This window comes from Pectinophora gossypiella, chromosome 26 (assembly GCF_024362695.1).
Source record: "Pectinophora gossypiella chromosome 26, ilPecGoss1.1, whole genome shotgun sequence".
Lineage (NCBI taxonomy): Eukaryota > Metazoa > Arthropoda > Insecta > Lepidoptera > Gelechiidae > Pectinophora > Pectinophora gossypiella.
In genome coordinates this window covers 935,201-954,568 of record NC_065429.1, presented here as the reverse complement: position 1 = coordinate 954,568, position 19,368 = coordinate 935,201, and the positions used below count along the sequence as shown (strand labels likewise).

At 40.3% G+C, this 19,368-nt stretch overlaps 1 protein-coding gene and 1 long non-coding RNA gene across 10 annotated transcripts in view; one reads left to right on the top strand and one right to left on the bottom strand.

Annotated features, from left to right (window-relative positions):
• Nucleotides 1-19,368, top strand: part of LOC126378601 (uncharacterized) — a 69,617-nt gene that overhangs the window by 25,492 nt on the left and 24,757 nt on the right. The gene's annotated exons all lie outside the window — the stretch shown is intronic.
• Nucleotides 1-19,368, bottom strand: part of LOC126378369 (transcription factor CP2-like protein 1) — a 71,208-nt gene that overhangs the window by 35,652 nt on the left and 16,188 nt on the right. For 5 of the 9 annotated variants that reach the window (XR_007568074.1, XM_050026660.1, XM_050026659.1 and 2 more), the window contains exons 2-9: nucleotides 7,812-7,923; nucleotides 6,754-6,868; nucleotides 5,949-6,033; nucleotides 4,078-4,173; nucleotides 3,349-3,448; nucleotides 2,494-2,638; nucleotides 1,084-1,185; nucleotides 778-885 (exon numbers count right to left, since the gene is read on the bottom strand). Coding sequence is in view for 8 of the 9 variants with exons in the window: in XM_050026660.1 (XP_049882617.1) it covers nucleotides 778-885; nucleotides 1,084-1,185; nucleotides 2,494-2,638; nucleotides 3,349-3,448; nucleotides 4,078-4,173; nucleotides 5,949-6,033; nucleotides 6,754-6,868; nucleotides 7,812-7,923 (863 nt within the window). In the remaining variant the exon portion in view is untranslated. Of the gene's footprint in view, nucleotides 1-777; nucleotides 886-1,083; nucleotides 1,186-2,493; nucleotides 2,639-3,348; nucleotides 3,449-4,077; nucleotides 4,174-5,948; nucleotides 6,034-6,753; nucleotides 6,869-7,811; nucleotides 7,924-17,168; nucleotides 17,917-19,368 lie in introns of all 9 variants that reach the window. The other 4 variants (XM_050026662.1, XM_050026663.1, XM_050026664.1 and 1 more) reach the window with 1 other exon arrangement.

The following is a 19,368-nucleotide window of genomic DNA, read 5'->3' as shown; positions in this document are numbered from 1 at the left end:
TTTGTATGAAAAAGCAAAATGTGACGTCATAGGAAAATATGATAAATGGTCGGACTTATTATTACGTTTATCTTCATTAAAATTCATAAATAAGTTAAATAAAAAAAAAGAAAATGCTTTTCGTTATTTCTAGTTCTATCTTTATTTAGTAATCAGAATTTCATAATTTATCTTGATCCTGGTACACGACCCAATTATAAAACAATGTATAGTCCGTTCAAGAATGATCTTCATAAAAGGTAAACAAATATGGCTGCCGATATTTTTTATCTGTGTCAAACTGCATACTAGTGAAGTGCTGAATTGATTTTAGCTCAAGTTATTTTATCAAAATGAACTGACTCTCTTGGGTTGTTTGAATATTTTGTATGATAATATTAAAATATATATTGTATGTTTCTTTGTGGTTACACTAACTCACTTTGAAAGTCATTTTTTCTGCGCATTTCGGCTTATTAAGTACAGTACACTCACTTAAGTTATTCACGGAACTGACTCGTTTTCCTGACCTGAATGAAATGTCTCATCGCTAATCGTCAAATTGACAGCTAGCCACAGATTAACAAGAATTTATGATGTCAACTTTTTTGTGTGAGGTTTGGTTTGATTTTTTATTTTACATGAAAAAATGTGTTTTTAATAATTATTTTACGTTAATTTCACATTGAGCTAAGAAATCATACATCTATTGAGTGCTACGTATGTTATTAGAAGAATACGTTGCGTAGTTTAGGTGAAATTCGAACATTCTTTGTAGTAACAGGTTTGCCGTGTTACCTTGATGTACACGCCGACGTCCTTGGTGGGGTCCCAGAACACGTGCAGAGCGTTGAGGCAAGATGGCTGCTCGACGCGGATCACCCCGTAGGACAGCGGCACATCCACCTGCAGGAGAAATATCACCATTACACATAAGCTCAGATACTTCAGACACTTTGGGAACATTCCCGGTAACAGCACAGCTCCGGTCGCGTTGTGCAAACATCGTTAGCGCGTTCTAGGCCTGCATTAAATGATGTGCGCGCCATCTGTTGGATACGCGCGGAATTAGCTCGTCAACTAGCTACGCCACAATGGTGATACCTCTAGTATCCGCTCGCTGGGCCGCTCGGCGTGCCACTGCGCAATCTGCTCACGCTCCATGTACTGCAAGCGACGCTCGTGGAAGCAAATCTTGATCACGCTCTGGAAAATAATTGATTTAGTTAACATCTAGAATGAGGAGCTCGGTGGCGCAGCGGTAAACGCGCTCGGTCTGCGATTGTTGAAGTTAAGCAACTTTCGCAAAGGCCGGTCATAGGATGGGTGACCACAAAAAAAAAAGTTTTCATGTCAAGCTCCTCCGTGCTTCGGAAGGCACGTTAAGCCGTTGGTCCCGGCTGCATTAGCAGTCGTTAATAACCATCAATCCGCACTGGGCCAGCGTGATGGTTTAAGGCCCGATCTCCCTATCCATCCATAGGGAAGGCCCGTGCCCCAGCAGTGGGGACGTTAATGAGCTGATGATGATGAACATCTAGTATAGTCTATATCATAGAGTAACTAATAATCATACCCCGGACACTTCATACAAACAACCTTGTTTTACACAGACACTACACATTGACATTATCAACATATGCAAGTGTTTTTTTTTTCTTTTTTGACGTGACTTATTGTAGATTTGCCGCAGGTGGCATTAACTACTTGGCCGGACAAATGGGGAGCGCTGAAGGCTCTCATCCGGTACAACGTTTAAGACAACAGGCCTGAGGGTGCCCAGTTGGGCGCGAGGTCAGTGGTTTCCCTCTTGCCTTCCGCCCCGCAGTACTCTGTCTGACGCGAGTGGGATGGCGCCCAGAGTAGTCTATTACAAAGCCGTACTAGGACTCCTGTCCTCCGCCTCTGAATAGTACTGACAGTTACTACTGCCCTTTGTCAGGTTCCAGGTTACAGTCCCTGTGACTTGCCCCTTCCGTCCTGCATTGCCGTACCGATGGCCCACGACCCAATACCTCATCATCATCATCAGCCCATTAACGTCCCCACTGCTGGGGCACGGGCCTTCCCTATGGATGGATAGGGAGATCGGGCCTTAAACCATCACGCGGGCCCAGTGCGGACTGATGTTTATTAACGACTACTAATGCAGCCGGGACCAACGGCTAAACGTGCCTTCCGAAGCACGGAGGAGCTCGAGATGAAAATTTTTTTTTGTGGTCACCCATCCTAAATTTTCCTGTACCCAAAGGTTGCCTGGAAGAAATTGCTGCATGAGCAATAAGGCCGCCTGTTGTGCTTTTCTGTATATGTTGTCCTTATCTCTGTATTTTGTGTCCATTGTGCTCAATAAAGTATTTTATCTATCTATCTATCTATCTATCCAATGACCGGCCTTTGCGAAAGTTGCTTTACTGCAACAATCGCAGACCGATCGCGTTAACCGCTGCGCCACCGAGCTCCTCGCCTACCTAATGTATTTTAATATGATTTAAGTGCAATAAAGAGTTTTACCTTGAGTATTTTGCCCTTGTAGTGTGACAGGTCCCCCAGCTTCTTCAGTTTGATCTCGTACGGCTGTCCCTGGTTCAGATACGTGAGGGTCTCTTCGTTCTGTTTGGTCGCGATAGATGTCGCTGCCGCTAGCACGTATTGGAACCTGTTGGGTAGAACCATGGTATAAGAAGACCAGGTATGCTCAAGCCGCGACAGACATCATCTGTCTCTTTCTGTGCAGTACTGTGAGAGAGTGACGGGTGACGTATGTCGAAGCGAGAGAGTCGCGCGCTTACGGTGCTAAGCCCGCTGGTATGCTCAATCCTATGACAAGACGCCATTGCTAGCCCTTTAATGACGAAAGTGTTACCATTAAATCGGTATCTCCAACATTCCAAGGACGTAAATTTTATTATTGAAAATTACGTGAATTACTGACTAATGTATTTAATAACTATTATTTGTCACATATATAAAAATCATTAAAACTGTACGTAAATATTTTACTAAAACCACAAAATTTCCTTGCATAGTAAATTAAAAAACATTGGACGTGGGTAATTTATTCTTTACGAAATGGCAACGCAGGGCGGGATGACGTCGGCTGGGCTAACCTTGAAATATCAGCTGTCACTTTTAAGCATACCTGGGGGGTTAAAATGGCCACATCGACAATTCATCTAAGAAAGCAATATTGCAATTTGAAAACAAGTGCGCAATGCAAACAAATAAATAAATTTCAATAAAATTAATTTAATAATAAAAAAATAAGAAGAAAAAAAATCTCTTAAATTAATTTAATAGTATTTTATCATATTTTTTTCTTTTTCATTTTTAGGTTTTTTTTTACACCCTGTATTTGTTTGCCAGTACCTGGTGTCATCCTTGAAGCTAGGTTCGATGCGTTGAGGCACCGGCGAGTGCAGGAACCCATCCAGGGAGCTGACTGGAGAGCACATCAGCAGCCCGGCATCTGGAGGATATAGGCCACACTACTACATGACCATAGAATAAGGAATAACACTACGTATAGAACGGCAACTCTCCGCTCCCCACCAGCGACTGAGCTAGGTTTACCTCACCCCCTCGGTCTACAATCGGGAAAGTTTGGGAGTAAGGGAAGGAAATTAGGAATATCTAGGATACTATTACTACGGAAGGGGCATGGGTTGTACTAATAGTAGCTCGAGGGTCCAGGAGGTGGTATACCAATCTCATCAACCCTGGTGTCAGGGTTATTATTGAGCCGCCAAAGACCCCTGACATGGCTCATGTAACGATTACGCACTTACATCGGTAAGTAGTAACTGGGACCAACGGCTTAACGTGCTGATGCACGGATCATCTTACTTTCGGACAATCAAGTGATCAGCGTGTAATGTCCTAACCAAAATAGGGACCACAAAGTGATTTTTGTGATATGTCCCCACCGGGATTCGAACCCGGGGCCTCCGGATCTTGAGCCCAACGCTCAACCACTCGACCACGGAGGCAGTTATTTGCTTTGCAGTTTAAGTATGAACTATTTGCTCACACTTGTATGGCCCACATTTCGCGCTCATTTGACCCTGCCAACTACATTCTTCTATTTCGCGTACTTACTCTTGGTCTCGTGGTTTCCCGGAGAATGGTACCCTGAGACGGGCACCAACGCGCCGGGCGGCAGGCTCGGCTGGCACTGCATACTCTCTGGGTTGCCTGCACATGAATAAACATAATTTAAATAATGTTATTCTCTTGGTTCTGTGTGTGGCGGACCCAACCAGTAGCCGAGCTAGTTGCGCCCACGACCAACAGATGGCGCACATCATATAACGCAGACGGCCCGAAACGCGCTAACGAAGTTTTCTCAGCGTGACGCGTATATACAACTTTCAATCAATCAATCAATAATACTTTATTGCACAACGACATATACAAAGGACATAAACATACGAATAAAAACATAAGCACAACAAGCGGCCTTATTGTAAAACAGCAATTTCTGCCAGGCAATTTTACGGTGAAAGACGATTATGCATTGGAGCACGGGCTGGTGCAATAAACTAATGTTTAACAATACAGTTTAATGATACAACAAACATACAAAAAACTACCGACACATATCACTGACGCACCGTCATTGCCCTGTTTTAAGTCTCGACTCAAACGCTGGCTTCTTGAGCATACGTTCTATAGTTATAACGAATTTATTTCATTTAACTCATAATTTTATTTTAATATTTAAGAAAGACTTCTTTATTGCGCTATTGTATTCGTTTTATGATTGTTATTATTTTATTTTGTTTTTAATGTGTAATGAATGATACCAAATGAATTATTCTACTAGTAGAATGTAACCTAGATTATATACGACATATGACATGTAATACGAACTATTACGAATAAATGAATATGAATATGGATACCAACATAACTAAAGAAGATTAATAAATAATATATACTTATGCGGTATACCCATATATATAAACATACACACATATACATACATACAAAAAGCCTATACAATATAATCAACTTTCAACATAACACCGTTGGATCGTCGATCCCTAGTCACATTACCAACTTGTGGCTAGCGGGGTGCTATGCTCAGTTCCGTAACACGAAAACATCCTTTGGCGGCAGCACACTCTCGCCACACTCCATAACACCTCACTTTACACGCGCATCTGTGTGTGAAGTCTGACGCCATACGATTGAAGACTAAAGTAAGACCCAGGAGGTAAGGTAAAGCTCAGCCTAGCTCAGCCTCTGGTGCAGCAGAATTGCCGTTCTATACGTAGTCAGTGGCTGCAAGTTGTCTTTGATTACTTGTGGCTCTGCCCACCCCATTTGGGATTACGGGCGTGAGTTTATGTATGTATGTATGTATACGTAGTCGTCATGATCATCTCCCTAGCATTATCCCGTTTTCCACAGGGTCCGCTTCTTCTTCTTCTTCTATCGTGTGAGTTGTGAGGTGGAGTACCAACCTCATCAACCCTGGTGTCAGGGTTACTATTAAGCCGCCAAAGGCCCCTGACATGACTCATGTAACGACTACTTACTTACATCAGTAAGTAGTAACCGGGACCAACGGCTTAACGTGCCTTCCGACGCACGGATCATCTTACTTTCGGACAATCAGCCTGTAATGTCCTAACCAAACTAGGGACCACAAAGTATTTTTTGTGATATGTCCCCACTGGAAATCGAACCGAGGACCTCCGGATCATGAGCCCAACGCTCAACCACTGGACCACGGAGGTCGTTGAGGGTCCGCTTACCTAGCATGAAGATTTGACAAGTCCGGTTTTTAACAGAAGCGACCGCCTGTCTGACCTTCCAAGGAAGGGAAAACCAGCCCAATGCAGGTCACATACCTCCGAAAATGCACGCGTTTTGTTCTATACATAGTATTATTCCTTATTCATACCTTTGGCGCCAAACGCCCATAAATCATCAGACGGCCAGGAACACGTCGCCATACGTACCATGCTGAGCCATGATGTTAGCATGCGGCGAGGACTGGCAGCCGTCGTCCATACCGTCACGACCGTCCACCACCATGCTGGTGATCTGCAACGTCAATATTCCTCTAGATATTAACTCAGAATAATGAGCTGAATCACCCCTCAAAGTTTTCATTACGATGTCACTAACACCCCGTAAAAAAATAATTGTTGCTTTAGATCAGATCATGTATAGAATTATGTTGCTACCTATATTGCTTCAGTTTATTTTGATTAGAATATTTCAAATTTAAAAATATCTTTATTCAGTAGGTCATAAAAAGAAAAGACGGCGGGATTCACGCTAGGAAGAAGAAGAAGAATAAATATATAAACACCACATTCACACATACATGCAAACGCACACACACAAACACACACACACACACACACACACACACATACACACACACACACACTTACACTCGGACACACACTACTCCCAATCTTATTATTATCATTTTTGGGTACTAGCCTTAAACCATGCTAAGATGTTTCATATTTTTATTTTTACTGATACTTTCTTTTCAAAAAATAATTTTCTGGCCTCTTTCGTTTAGCTTCGCTTTTAAAAATATATAACGATGTTCCAGAACTCTAGGGAAACCTATAAATAGCTTAAGTTTAGATAATAAGTGTTGTTAAATATGTTTTTATAATGCTGTTGGTTTTCTCAATAAAAATAAAAAAAAAAAAAAGAAGAAGAAGAAGTAAGTAATATGGGGACCTCAGGATCGTGAGCCCAAAGCTCAACCACTGGACAATCCAACTTATGAGGAACACCCACCTGTCTATCATCGGGGCGGCGCGTGTACCGGCGTGGCGGAGACAGCACGGCGCCTGTGGGTGACGGCGCCTCCTGTTTGAACACCGCCAGGGACGGCAACGATAGCAGCGCCTCACTGCGGATACGGAATAGAAACTTTTTTTTTATGTGGTCTGGTCATCCGGATCAAAGCCGTTCAGCCGTTGGTCCCGGCTTAAAAACACCTCCACCAACCCGCAGTGGAACAGCGTGGTGGTGTATGCTCCATACCCCCTGCGGTTGATTGTGAAGAGGCCTGTGCCCAGCAGTAGGACGTATATAGGCTGAATATGTTGTATGTTTTATAACTATATATTACCGCCCGCCATCTATCGAGAGATTTTAAGACGACGTAACAACAGTACACCGCCATCTATCGACAGATTGTAAACCGACGTAACAACAGTATACCGCCATCTATCGGTAGACATGAAAATACAGTTTGAGGTTTACGCGGTTATTACGTAATACCACAATACAATGCGATTTGATTTATTTTATTCGCTCGGGTAAATTAACAGTTTGTGGCAGGAAAACTGTACGTTTTGAGGACGCTCATCTTTATAATAAGTTACCATCCTACATAGAAAATACTACGTCATCTTCAAATCCCAGCTGCGTAAACATAATAATATCATGTGTACCATAGAGTAATATTGTAAAACTTTAAGTAACTAAATGAACAACCTGTATCTATGAACGCTAATCCCTTCCTTTAACTAGTTTGTCGATGAGCGATAGGTAGTCATACTTCACTCAAACTCGTAAACAATGTATCGAAGCGATGTCTTTCTTGTTTTTGGTAAGTTTTTATATGCATACCCTCTCTGCCAGCTCAACAGCACATATCTATCTTTTGTTAAAACATTTAGTTCTCATGTTAAGTGACTATATGTAGTTTTTTTATGAGAATAAAGTTCTTTAAACTGAACAGTTGTCAATCATCTGTCCCTTTCCTTTTCGACGTATAAGAAAAAGAACATAGTACACCGCCATCTATCGGCAGCTTTTAACATTACTTAGTAACAGTATAAACTCACTTCATGGATAGCTCGCCAGGTAAATCCAGGTCGAGGTCGTTGACCTGCCAGCCCGGCGACATGTGGGACGATGATGAGCTGGTGCCGCTGCCGCCCATGTCTCCCAGAGCCGCTGGAAATGTAGGCACAATATTAGTAAAAGTGGAATATGCTTCATATCTCCTCCGGTTGATTTAAAGTCCACGGTATGGGACGTAAAAAGGGAATTTCGTAACCAGTTCGTGGCGGGCGTTCGTAACCATGGCAACCGTGACGCGAGCGGCGCGAATTATATCGAAGGCTTCGTCCAGTAGACGCAGCAAACTCTATTTACGTAGATAGAAGTCGCGTGGCTATTGGTCGAAGCCCCGCAGTCGAGCCCCTGAAGAAATAGATATCAATAGGTAGAAATTGATTTATAATTACTTAGTTAAATAACAATTATATGCGGCGGAAATTAAAACTACGTGTTGTCACAAAGAGATAATTTAAATAAAAAAATGTGACTCAGACGGGTCTTGAACCCGCAGCTCATGTCAAGCCGGGACTACTGCTGCTACTGTTTTTATTCTTTTTTACGTGTCGCTGTTTAATTCTATGTTAGTATATATTTTTTGCGTTGGTTTACAGCGACATCTATCGGTCTTTGAATTACTGTGCTACATTTTTCGATACTCAGAAATCAGAAATCAGAATCATTTATTCAACGTAATTATCATGGATAAACTTGTTGAAGGTCAATGTAACATTTTTGAATTTACGTCATTTCGCAAGGTGTTATGGCTGAGGAGAAGAAATGACAAGAAACTGCAACAGCAACACATCTTTTAAAAACCAATGAGGATATACATTACAAGTTATTTAATAACTAGAGGAACACATTCAATACCAGACATTTTTATCATTTAGGTAGTCATTAATCTTATAATAAGCTTTTTTACATAAAGTAAGCTTCACGTGAGCTTTAAATTTATTTTCTGACAAATTTAAAATATTATCTGGTATTTTATTGTAAAAACGTATACATAACCCCAAAAAAGATGAATTTAATTTACTTAATCTAGAATTTTGAATAGCAATTTTATGTTTATTTCTTGTATTGTAAGTATGCCTTTCACAGTTTCTCGGAAGGAGAGATAAGTTTTTACGTACATACATAATGTTTTCATATATATATTGACTTGCGACCGTCAGTATATTTATTTCTTTAAACAGCTCCCTCAAAGAGTCCCGACAACGCAGCTTATAAATAGCGCGAACTGCTCTTTTTTGAATGATGAAAATAGTTTCTACATCAGCGGCTCGACCCCACAGCAAAATACCGTAAGACATTATGCTGTGGAAGTAGCTGAAGTAGACAAGTCTAGCAGTGGGTACATCTGTGAGTTGTCGGATCCTTCTGACGGCATATGCTGCTGAACTTAGCTTGCCCGCTAGTGATACAATATGTGGGCCCCATTGAAGTTTTGAATCTACAGTAATTCCTAAGAAAACTGTGTGTTCAACAAAATCTAGTTTCTCATCGTTAATTTTAATGTTATTATTTACTTTCTTTACGTTTGGTAGAACAAATTTAATACACTTCGTTTTCTTAGCATTTAGAACTAGGTTATTTACTGTAAACCAACTTAGAACCTGCGACACAGCGCTGTTTGCTTCGTCAAATTCCTCTAACTTTCTGTCGATTTTAAATATAAGAGAAGTGTCATCCGCGAACAGCACAATGTCAGCTTGGTTCTGTACTACATAAGGTAAATCATTTATGTACACTAAAAAAAGAAACGGACCCAAAATGGATCCTTGAGGAACTCCCATTTGAACATGAGAGCCCGAAGAAGTTGTACTATTGATTTGTACCTTTTGTATCCTACCACCTAGATATGAATTTAACAAACTGAGAGCTCCATTATTTAGTCCATAGTGCCTCAATTTCAAAAGCAAGGTCTCGTGATCCACGCAGTCGAACGCCTTAGACAAGTCACAGAATACTCCTACGGCATTCTGCGACTTCTCCCAAGCATCGAAAATGTGTCGAACAAATGTCACACTCGCGTCTGTTGTAGACCGACCCTTAGTAAAACCAAACTGCTGGCTGTGGAGTAAGTTATTTAAATTAAAATGACATAGCAGTTGGTCGAGAATAATTTTCTCGAAAATTTTACTAAGTACTGGTAGAATAGAAACCGGTCTATAATTCGTGGGGTCTGATTTTGTGCCCGATTTAAAAAGAGGTATAACTTTACTGATTTTCATTAAATTTGGAAAAGTGCCATTTTCAACACTCATATTAAAAATGTAAGCTAGATATGGTGCTAAGATATCAATAACAGAGCTCATCAATTTGACAGACAATCCCCATAAATCTTTCGAGGTTTTAAGTTTCAGCTGTTTGAATACTTTAACAATACTACTCGGATCAACGCGTTTAAAATCAAATAATTCAGTGCAAGCAGTAACATTACTTTTTAATAATATATCAGCTTGAACAGGAGAGGACCTGAGAGATTCTGTAGTTTTTACAGGGATGTTCGTGAAGAATTTATCAAAAACTTCAGCTACATCTTTATCTTGTTTTACTAACCCAGTGCCCGATTCTATATTGTATTCTAATTCACGCGGTTTAGAAGCCTTTGTTTCACTATTTATTACTTGCCAAACTGCCTTTATTTTATTATCCGCGGTCTTTATTTTACTACTAATATGCATCTGTTTGGCTGTATAACACACTCTTCGAAATATTTTAGAATAATTTTTGACGTAGCTTTTGAAACTATCAGCGTGTGTATACGTTTTTTCCTCATATAAAGAATAAAGAGTATTTCTACTTTTGCGAATGCCTACGGTAGCCCAGTCACTGAACTTGAATGATTGACTGTTGGTAACTACCTTTTGAGGAAAATTATTTTCAAATTCTTTATGGATAATAGTGAAGAAATCCCTGTAAAAATCGTCAGGATTGTCTGTATCAAAGTTTGGACAAGGTAAGTTACTAATAAGACTATTTCGATATTTCTCTATCCGATTATCAGTGATGGGTCGAGTACTAAATTTAATTTTTTGCACATTTTTAAGTACTGGAAAACTAACCAACTGCCCACTGTGATCAGACTTAAAACAGTTAAGGATACTGTTATCTTGGAAATCACAATTGCAAAAAATGTTATCTAAACATGAGGCAGTTGTTTCTGTAATTCTAGTTGGCTCCATAAATATATTAACAAGGTTAAATGATGTAAACAAACTTAGAAATCTAGTTGTAATTGTATCTACTTCATATAAATCAACGTTAAAATCTCCACACACTATAATGGATTTATTACCTTTGGATATGACCTTCAGTACATTTTCCATCACTGATTCAAAAACTGTGAAGTTAGCACTGTATGGGGGTCTGTATACGGCCACAACAATATGTTTCTCTGTTTCTATACATGAAATCTCCATAGTGCCCTCTATCGAAAGTCCAGTAATATCTTTGCGTTCTTTATATTTTAAACTATTTCTGATAAAAATAAGGGAGCCACCACGTATTTTGATCTTTCGACAGAAAGCGCTAGCCAAATGATAATTTTCTAAACCGAATAACAATTCATAATCCTTAAACCAATGCTCAGTAATACATAAAATGTCAATAAAAAATGTCTCTAAAAATAATTCTATGTCCAATTCTTTGCCAGAGAAGCCTTGAATATTTTGGTGAACTAGTTTTAATATTCCAAGCTTCTCTTTTGTCTTATTGTCTAGTTTAAAGATGAAGTACCATTCGTGGTACATGGCTGACTACCGTCAATAAAAGGTTTTGTACTGTAGAAGACAGTACAGTCAATAAGTTTACTGCCTGGTCTGGCAGAAATGTCTGTAATATAAAAAACTAGTACTGAACATATAATTTTTTTAAAGTACTTAGATAGATATATTCTATCTGTCGTTATTAAACAATTTTGAATAAACTTATTCAAATCTAAATAAATAATATTACTGTGATGACAGGTTCTGTTGTAAAGGTGTTGGTTGAGAGAAAATATATAATTATTTTCCTCACTAGCTAATGAATTTGAGTATGGAAACGAACAAATAATTAAGTTTCCACACTCAACAGTCATTAGCGACCTATGATACTTAGTTAACTGCTGTTTTGTGAGCCCTGTACTATTGCCTACTAAAAGAATAACGGTAGTGTTCGCATCATATTTACACTGGAATAGTTTTGTGATGATTTGTGAATATGACGCGCCAGGCATGCACACATTAATAATGTCATGATCAAAAGAGTTTTTTAAAAGTGGTCCTAAACCTATGCCTATATCGTCCGAGAACACAACAGTCTTTTTCGTTAGACGCGGGACAAAGTCTTTCTGGGGCGCGACGTTGTCCGGCAATGCGGTCGCGACCTTTCCGGGCCCTCGCAGCGCCCCACCTGGCGGCGCAGCGGGCGGGGGCGCCGCAGGCGCTTGCGCCGCGGAAGGCGGCACTGCCGCTGACGCCCCGCGCCTCGAGGCTCCGCGGACTCTGACCCTCCGCGGCTCGGCTCCCGGCGGCACATCACCGGCCGGCGCGACACTCGGCAGCGCGGCACACGGCGGCTCGTTGTTGGGCGGTGCGGTGTCGCACATCACTGCGGACAGCGGCGCACCGTCGGGGAGCACGACACCGCGTTTCGCAGCTCTTCGCGGTGTGGCCCTTGCCGGCGCAGCACTAGGCAACGCGGCAATAGGCGGCGCGGCTCTGCGTGTCGCAACCCTACGCGATGTGGCCCTTGCCGGCGCAGCACTAGGCGACGCGGCACTGGGCGGCGCGGCTCTGCGTGTCGCAGCCCTACGCGATGCAGTCCTGGCCGGCGCAGCAATAGGCGACGCGGCGATGGGCGGTGCGGCTCTGCGTGTCGCAGCCCTACGCGATGCAGCCCTGGCCGGCGCAGCAATAGGCGACGCAGCACTGGGCGGCGCGGCTCTGCGTCTCGCAGCCCTACGGGGCGCGGTACCTCGCGGAGCGGTCTCGCGCAGCGTGGTACATGCGGCGCTAGTGGACGGTGAGGCTCCAGAAATTACGACCAACCCCCCGCGCTGCAAATCCTCGCTAGACTCGCTGCTTGTTTTGGCGCGGAGTGTTTCCAGCTCCAGGTTTCGGTCGTGCACCAGAGACTCAAGCCGTTCCGTATTAATAACCAGGGACTCTGTTGCCTTGATGTGTTCAGTGATTTCCTTCTGTGCATTCCCATATAATTGCTGTAAACGTGCTAATTGGCGTTGGAGCTCACAATTTTCTTGTCTCAATTTATGTGTTTCTTCACAACCTTCATCATCATCACTATATTTATCACTCATTGAGGTGAGATCTATGGTCATGGACTCATTATTTTGGCAATTTTCTCCACGGACTAACTCATTGTATAACGCCATAGTGTGTTGTGACTCGTTGATGGAATGTTCGTCCTCATGAGCTTTTATTGTATTGTAGGCTATAGCAACCTGTTGCTCCAGTTCTCTGATACGATTTAGAGCAGCCTCATGGTTGTTTCGACATTCATCCTGTGAGTTGATCACGGATTGTAAGTAGTCCCGTTGGTGTTGCAAGTCCTTATACCGACCATCTAACTCGGTGAGCTCGTTCTTTAAAGACAGTATTCTATTATTTACATTAATTACTTCTGCCTCACTCTCTTCATGTTCTTCTAGAAGCTTCTTGCATTCTTCTTGAGACGCCTGTAGTTCAAGAAGGGCTTGCTTCAGTTTTTGTTCTAAGTCCTTTTTGCTGCAGGGAGCCATACTAGACAGAATCTGAAATAATAAAGGAAAGGCAGCAGTAACTATTCCAAGAAAAATAGAAAATACCTATAATATTGTTAATAATATTTTACTTAGCAATCTGCAATAAGTACTTATTGCGTACGTACACAAAGCATTTTGTTATGTAGGTACCTACATAACAAAATGCTTTGTGTACGTTATTTACGGTTTAAGAAATTTATTTCTCCAAAAGAATACAATTCACTTAACTAGAGAAATACAATATACCTTAAATTAAAATTATGTTAGTGTACGTTATTTACGTCTAATTTGTGGAGTAAAAAGTTATGTTTTACACTGCTACAATATACAATATAATGAAAACAATATAATGTTATTGTAAGTGTGTAAATAAATAGAAAAACATTGTGTGTTTCCGTTTTTTTGTCGTCAACTATGTTTCTACTTAACGTCAAAACAAAGCGAGACTACAACGGCGCCGGGTGTGAGGTTGGACTTTAATCTCTGGTGTGATCTGTGTACTGTTATGTTATAGCAATAATATTTATCGCTAGCTAATGTAATAATATGGAACAAAGCAATACTCCCCAGGTTTTAGTCCGTATTTTCGAATTTGTAACGTCGGTGTCCGTTGGTCTCCGTACGACAATCAGCTGATTTGAATTTACACCAATATTTCCACTTCAAATACACAAATTTCTATTTTACACACTTTATATACTAAAATTAACACAAATACAAGTAAATTAGTCGACTAAAAACTATGATTATAATAAAAATACGAAATTAAAACTAAGATACGCGTCTTGACATTTACGCGTCAGTGTTGCCAAAAAAATACTTTCGACAACAACATTGACATTAAGATGCACAGATGAACTAAGGATCTTTAAATCCGCTAGATGGCGTTGTCTGCGACAGACCCGTTGGGGTAATAGGAAGGGTTGATAATATTTTTTTATTTTAGAGTCTCTAGATTTTCAAGTAGCGGCAAACAGGCGTAGAGTTTAATTTACTTAGTTTTATTTATAGAAAAAGTAACAGTTTCGATCACCGAAATGCTGTGCTGTGCTACATACACTCCTTCCTTCTTTCGTGTCGATGACAAGTCGAACAACGTAATTTATGATTCATCATCATCAATTTAAGAGCCACGCTCTTGTCGGTGCAGCATTTTCCATGCTACTTTTTTAGGGAAAAATAGGGCAGTGGTTTCCCTCTTGCCTTCCGCCCCAATTTATGATTAATCAGTCCAAAATGCTACCACGGCAATAGCACGGGCGGAAGCGCTCATCAAGTCCACCCGTGTACAGGTTTCAGGGCACAGTGGACAGGCGATTAGGTGAGACATGGTCTGCGGAGCTGCTCCACACTCACACAGAAGGTCCGCCACTACGAGGGCGAGATGGCTACACTTACGCCATCTATTGTCGTCGAAATGAATATAGCGAGGGTTCTTTCACCCATGACATACTTGCCCAGGCTTGACAACACATGCGGGTACGCCGATACAAGTAAGAATCATCCACATAACATCCAAAGTGATTTAAGTATGGATGTTACCGACGCGAAACCAATTATCTCAAAGATTTCAAATCATGAATTATAATTATTTCGTTCCAGAATAATTTAGTTAAGTTGAACTTTTAATTAACTGTTGCCCCTAAGATAAACTTGGTTGTTTACTCAAACAATAATTGCCTAACTAAGTACATTAGCAAAGAACATTAGTTTTATCAAGCTTTGTCATTTGTTTACATTCATTTCCGAAAGATGGCGCTATGTCATTTCTTTATTTAATATTTTATTTACTCTCTGATGACCGACTGGGAAATACCCCGAACACTTCATAAAAAACGCCTCGTTTTACACAGACACTACACATTGACGTTATCGTACACGCGCATCTATGTGTGTGACGTCGAACGCTCATACGATTGAAGACTAAAGTAAGACCGAGGGGGTGAGGTAAACCTAGCTCAGACGCTGGTGGGGAGCGAAGACTTGCCGTTCTATACGTAGTATTATTCCTTTTTCTATGCACGATGTTTTTCTCCACCGCTGATCAGGTGCCAAACATTTAAAAGATCCTGACATGAATTCGAAAATGATTGGTTTAGTACAAAATACAATGTGATAATAATTATTTATTGAAAATAAAAGGCTCCAGTCTTACTCCGAAACTTAAATCGTTACATCATTTTCTAACTACCCCCCTGTTTATATGAGTATTTGGTCATTGGTACTATTTAATGTAATGTATTTATTTGTGAATGTGGGTTATTTACTTTTTTCTCAACCAATAATTACCAATGCCTCTTTGCCTATTCAATAATTGTAATTACTTAATAAATAAAGCAATTATATCTCTCTCAGAACATGCAAGATCATTGTATTGACATTATCTAAATGTAGTATAAATAATGCATGTGTCGTTTCGTTATCTGTGGTACTTTGACCTGGCGTTGATGAACTAGTTGGATCCACTTTCTGCGCGTGCGATTCTTCAGTCTCTATTATGGCCTAGTGGCGTTTATTGATTACAAGCACACCACGCACGAGTAATCATGTTTTACTGACTTCTTGTCACTGGTTGCCTGGAAGATTTTTTTAATTGCTGTTTAGCAATAAGGCTGCCTATTGTGCTTATTTTTATTCGTATGTTTATGTCCTTTGTACATGTCGTTGTGCAATAAAGTATTATTAAATTGAATTGAATTTTCTGCCCAGCAATAAGGTCGCCTATTGTATTGCATTCCTTTTCGTGTGCGTTTAAATTGCTTTATGTATAGTAAAAATATTTGCTTCGATTTGATTTTTTGAATAAATTCGTCGTTGTCATGTCAGGACGGAAGGCAAGAGGGAAACCACTACCCAATTTTTACCTAAAAAGTAGCATGGAGAATGCTACACCAACAAAAGCGTGGCTCTTAAATTAGTGATGATGATGATGATGTCGTGTCAGAAGTGGGTAATCGTGTTGCCTTAGTTCTTTTGTCTTTTCTCTGCCTCTCCCGATGGAGATATGAGACTTGAATCTAGTCTTCTGTTATCGTACGGGTTACGAGGTGGATTACCAACCTCATCGACCCTGGTGTCAAGGTTATTATTGAGCCGCCAACTTACATCAGTAAATGGTAACCGAGACCAACGGCTTAACGTGACTTAACTGTCCGACAATCGGTTGATAAGCCTCCTATAATGTTCGAAACAAACTAGAGCTCACAAAGTTATTTGAATATAGTGTATCGTTTTCTTATCTATGGAACTTTGACCTGGGGCCGGCTGGGTAACTGGTCTGAACCACTTAGAACGCGTGCTCTGTCAAATATTGTCTAATGATTAAGATTACTTACGATTGGCTAATATTTTTGTTTTGGTCCCCTTATCTTAACGAGGAACTTTCCAGGTCACGTTCTCCAGAAAAAAAAATATAAATGGCGTTGTCCAAAAACGTGATAAAAGTATTTCCCCAATGCCCAGCAGGGGCGTATAGAAAAAAAATATTGTTTGACATATAAAAACGCTTGGCGAGCATGTCTCTGCTTACTCCTTCGGAGATACAGACGTGACGCTGTGTTATGTAATGGTATAATTATGTATAATCTACAAAACCAAAACCAATAACTACCGTAAGCGTTGTAAGTGATGCTTGCGTACGCATGCGCGCCGAACTCCGCGAACCTCCGTCCTTGTCTCGCCTCATGAGCCGCGAATTGTAGCACCGCTGCGGCCGACACGCGCTCCGCTTGCGAATTGCTCGTGTCTTCCACCATCTTGGTTTTTTAAATGCTCAATAGATGGCAGTAGTAGCTCAGCGAGTTAATTTGCAACTCGACCGGTAGATGGCAGCAGTTGAAGGTAATTATGTCTGTAGTAGCTTCAGTATTATATTAGTAGACAGTAAAATTCGGAGAGATTTGTCTTCTGTCTTTTTATATTACCCAATGAGATCTTGACTGCTTTGAGATCATCGCATACTTGAACAGACAAAAGTAGCTTCTTTACTTTCTTCTTCAGCAGAATACAGATGGTACTTTCAACATAGAAATGCTTGCAAAAACGTGCCAGTAGATGGCGCTATGTTTAATTCTTGGCGTCGATGTCTTCAGATGCCACTAGATGGAGCTAATTCGCGGTGTCGAAACGTAATCACAGATGGCGTTTTTAACTTATGCGAATTTCAAATTGTAGACGATGATTGGTTCACTTTTTAGTCTTTTATTAATAGTTTATGTATTGAGTTCCTGTCAGAAAACACTGGCATATCTTAACGTCCACAAATACGTTTGTTTTGACAAGGGCCAGTGCATCTTCGGGGATTTGATGCCGCGCCTCGATTTTGTCATCTTATTTTTTGTTCACTTTCCACTGAATCGCTGTTAGGATAGCAAAGAAATTGGTAAATTAACAGATTAAAGCATTCGTCTTCAACACGAACGGTTTATGCACGTTTCCAGGAAAACTCTCTCTCATTCTTAAAGATAAGCATCTAAAGATAAAAGCAATATTGCTATTTGACATTTGTTTGCATTGCGCACTTACGTTTAATTGCAATATTGCTTTTCTAGATGAATTGCTTCGATGTGGCCATTTTAACCCCCTGTACTGTCTGTTTTCTTTGTATATGTTTCTTTTGTCTGATCTGTTGTGTAAAAATAAATAAATAAATAAACTTTGTATATATACACGTATCCATCCATAGGGAAAGCCCGTGCCCCAGCAGTGGGGACGTTAATGGGCTGATGATGATGATGATGTACACGTACTCTAATATTACCTGTGGATAGGCCACTATAGGAATATTGATAACGATAGTCCTTACAATTCAAAAAAATCAAAATCAAAATAGTTTATTTGCTTTAAATAGTACATCATAATAACCCCGTTATTGGGACTTCCTAGTAAGCCTCATGTAAAGACCTGTGTCAGGAAGCCCCGAAATTTTCAGGAACAATTGTCAGGAACAATACTATAAATAATATTGGTGTGTAACGATAGTATTGTATTGATTTGATATGATGTAGCGATAGTATCGTATTGTATTGATTTGATTTGATGTGGCGATAGTATCGTATTGTATTGATTTGATTTGATGTAGCGATAGTATCGTATTGTATTGATTTGATTTGATGTACCGATAGTATCGTATTGTATTAATTTGATTTGATGTAGCGATAGTATCGTATTGTATTTAGTACTCTATTACAAGTACCTCGGTTACTTAAAAGAAACCCCAACACTGGAAATTGTAATGTTACTTCCAAAAATACACTATTTGTTTATTGATCTAAAAAAAATAAGTTTAAGAACTAAAACCTCACTGCGATAAATCATGCTCTAATTTTGGTTTTTAAACTTATATCTTTATTTATAATATTTTAGATCTTATTTGTTAAGATAACGTACTTCCGATACGTGTGTACGTATGCATGATTTGGAGATAAAACCTATCTGAAATATGTCTGAGCAGTCATATTATCAATTCAACGTCATTATCGAGTAAATACAAGGAAACCCGCAAGTAAAGACCATATTTGACATGTGCAAATTAAGCCTTTTCATTTGATACCCAACACACTGCCATTCGAAATTAAAATCAATTTTCGTCCTCAGTTTATGTCCACTAGAGGGCGCCATATTGAATTCAGCGTGACGTCACATAGCCTAGAACCACCGGACAATCAAGACGCTTCTAACGACACCTCATTTGTCAAATTCTGACAGGTGGTTTAGAAGTTAGGTTGGAACAGACGTGCATACATCCGCCCTGTAGTTCCGGGCGTAAGAATAGGGCTACGGTACCTGTCGCAAGAGGCGAGGGGACACTG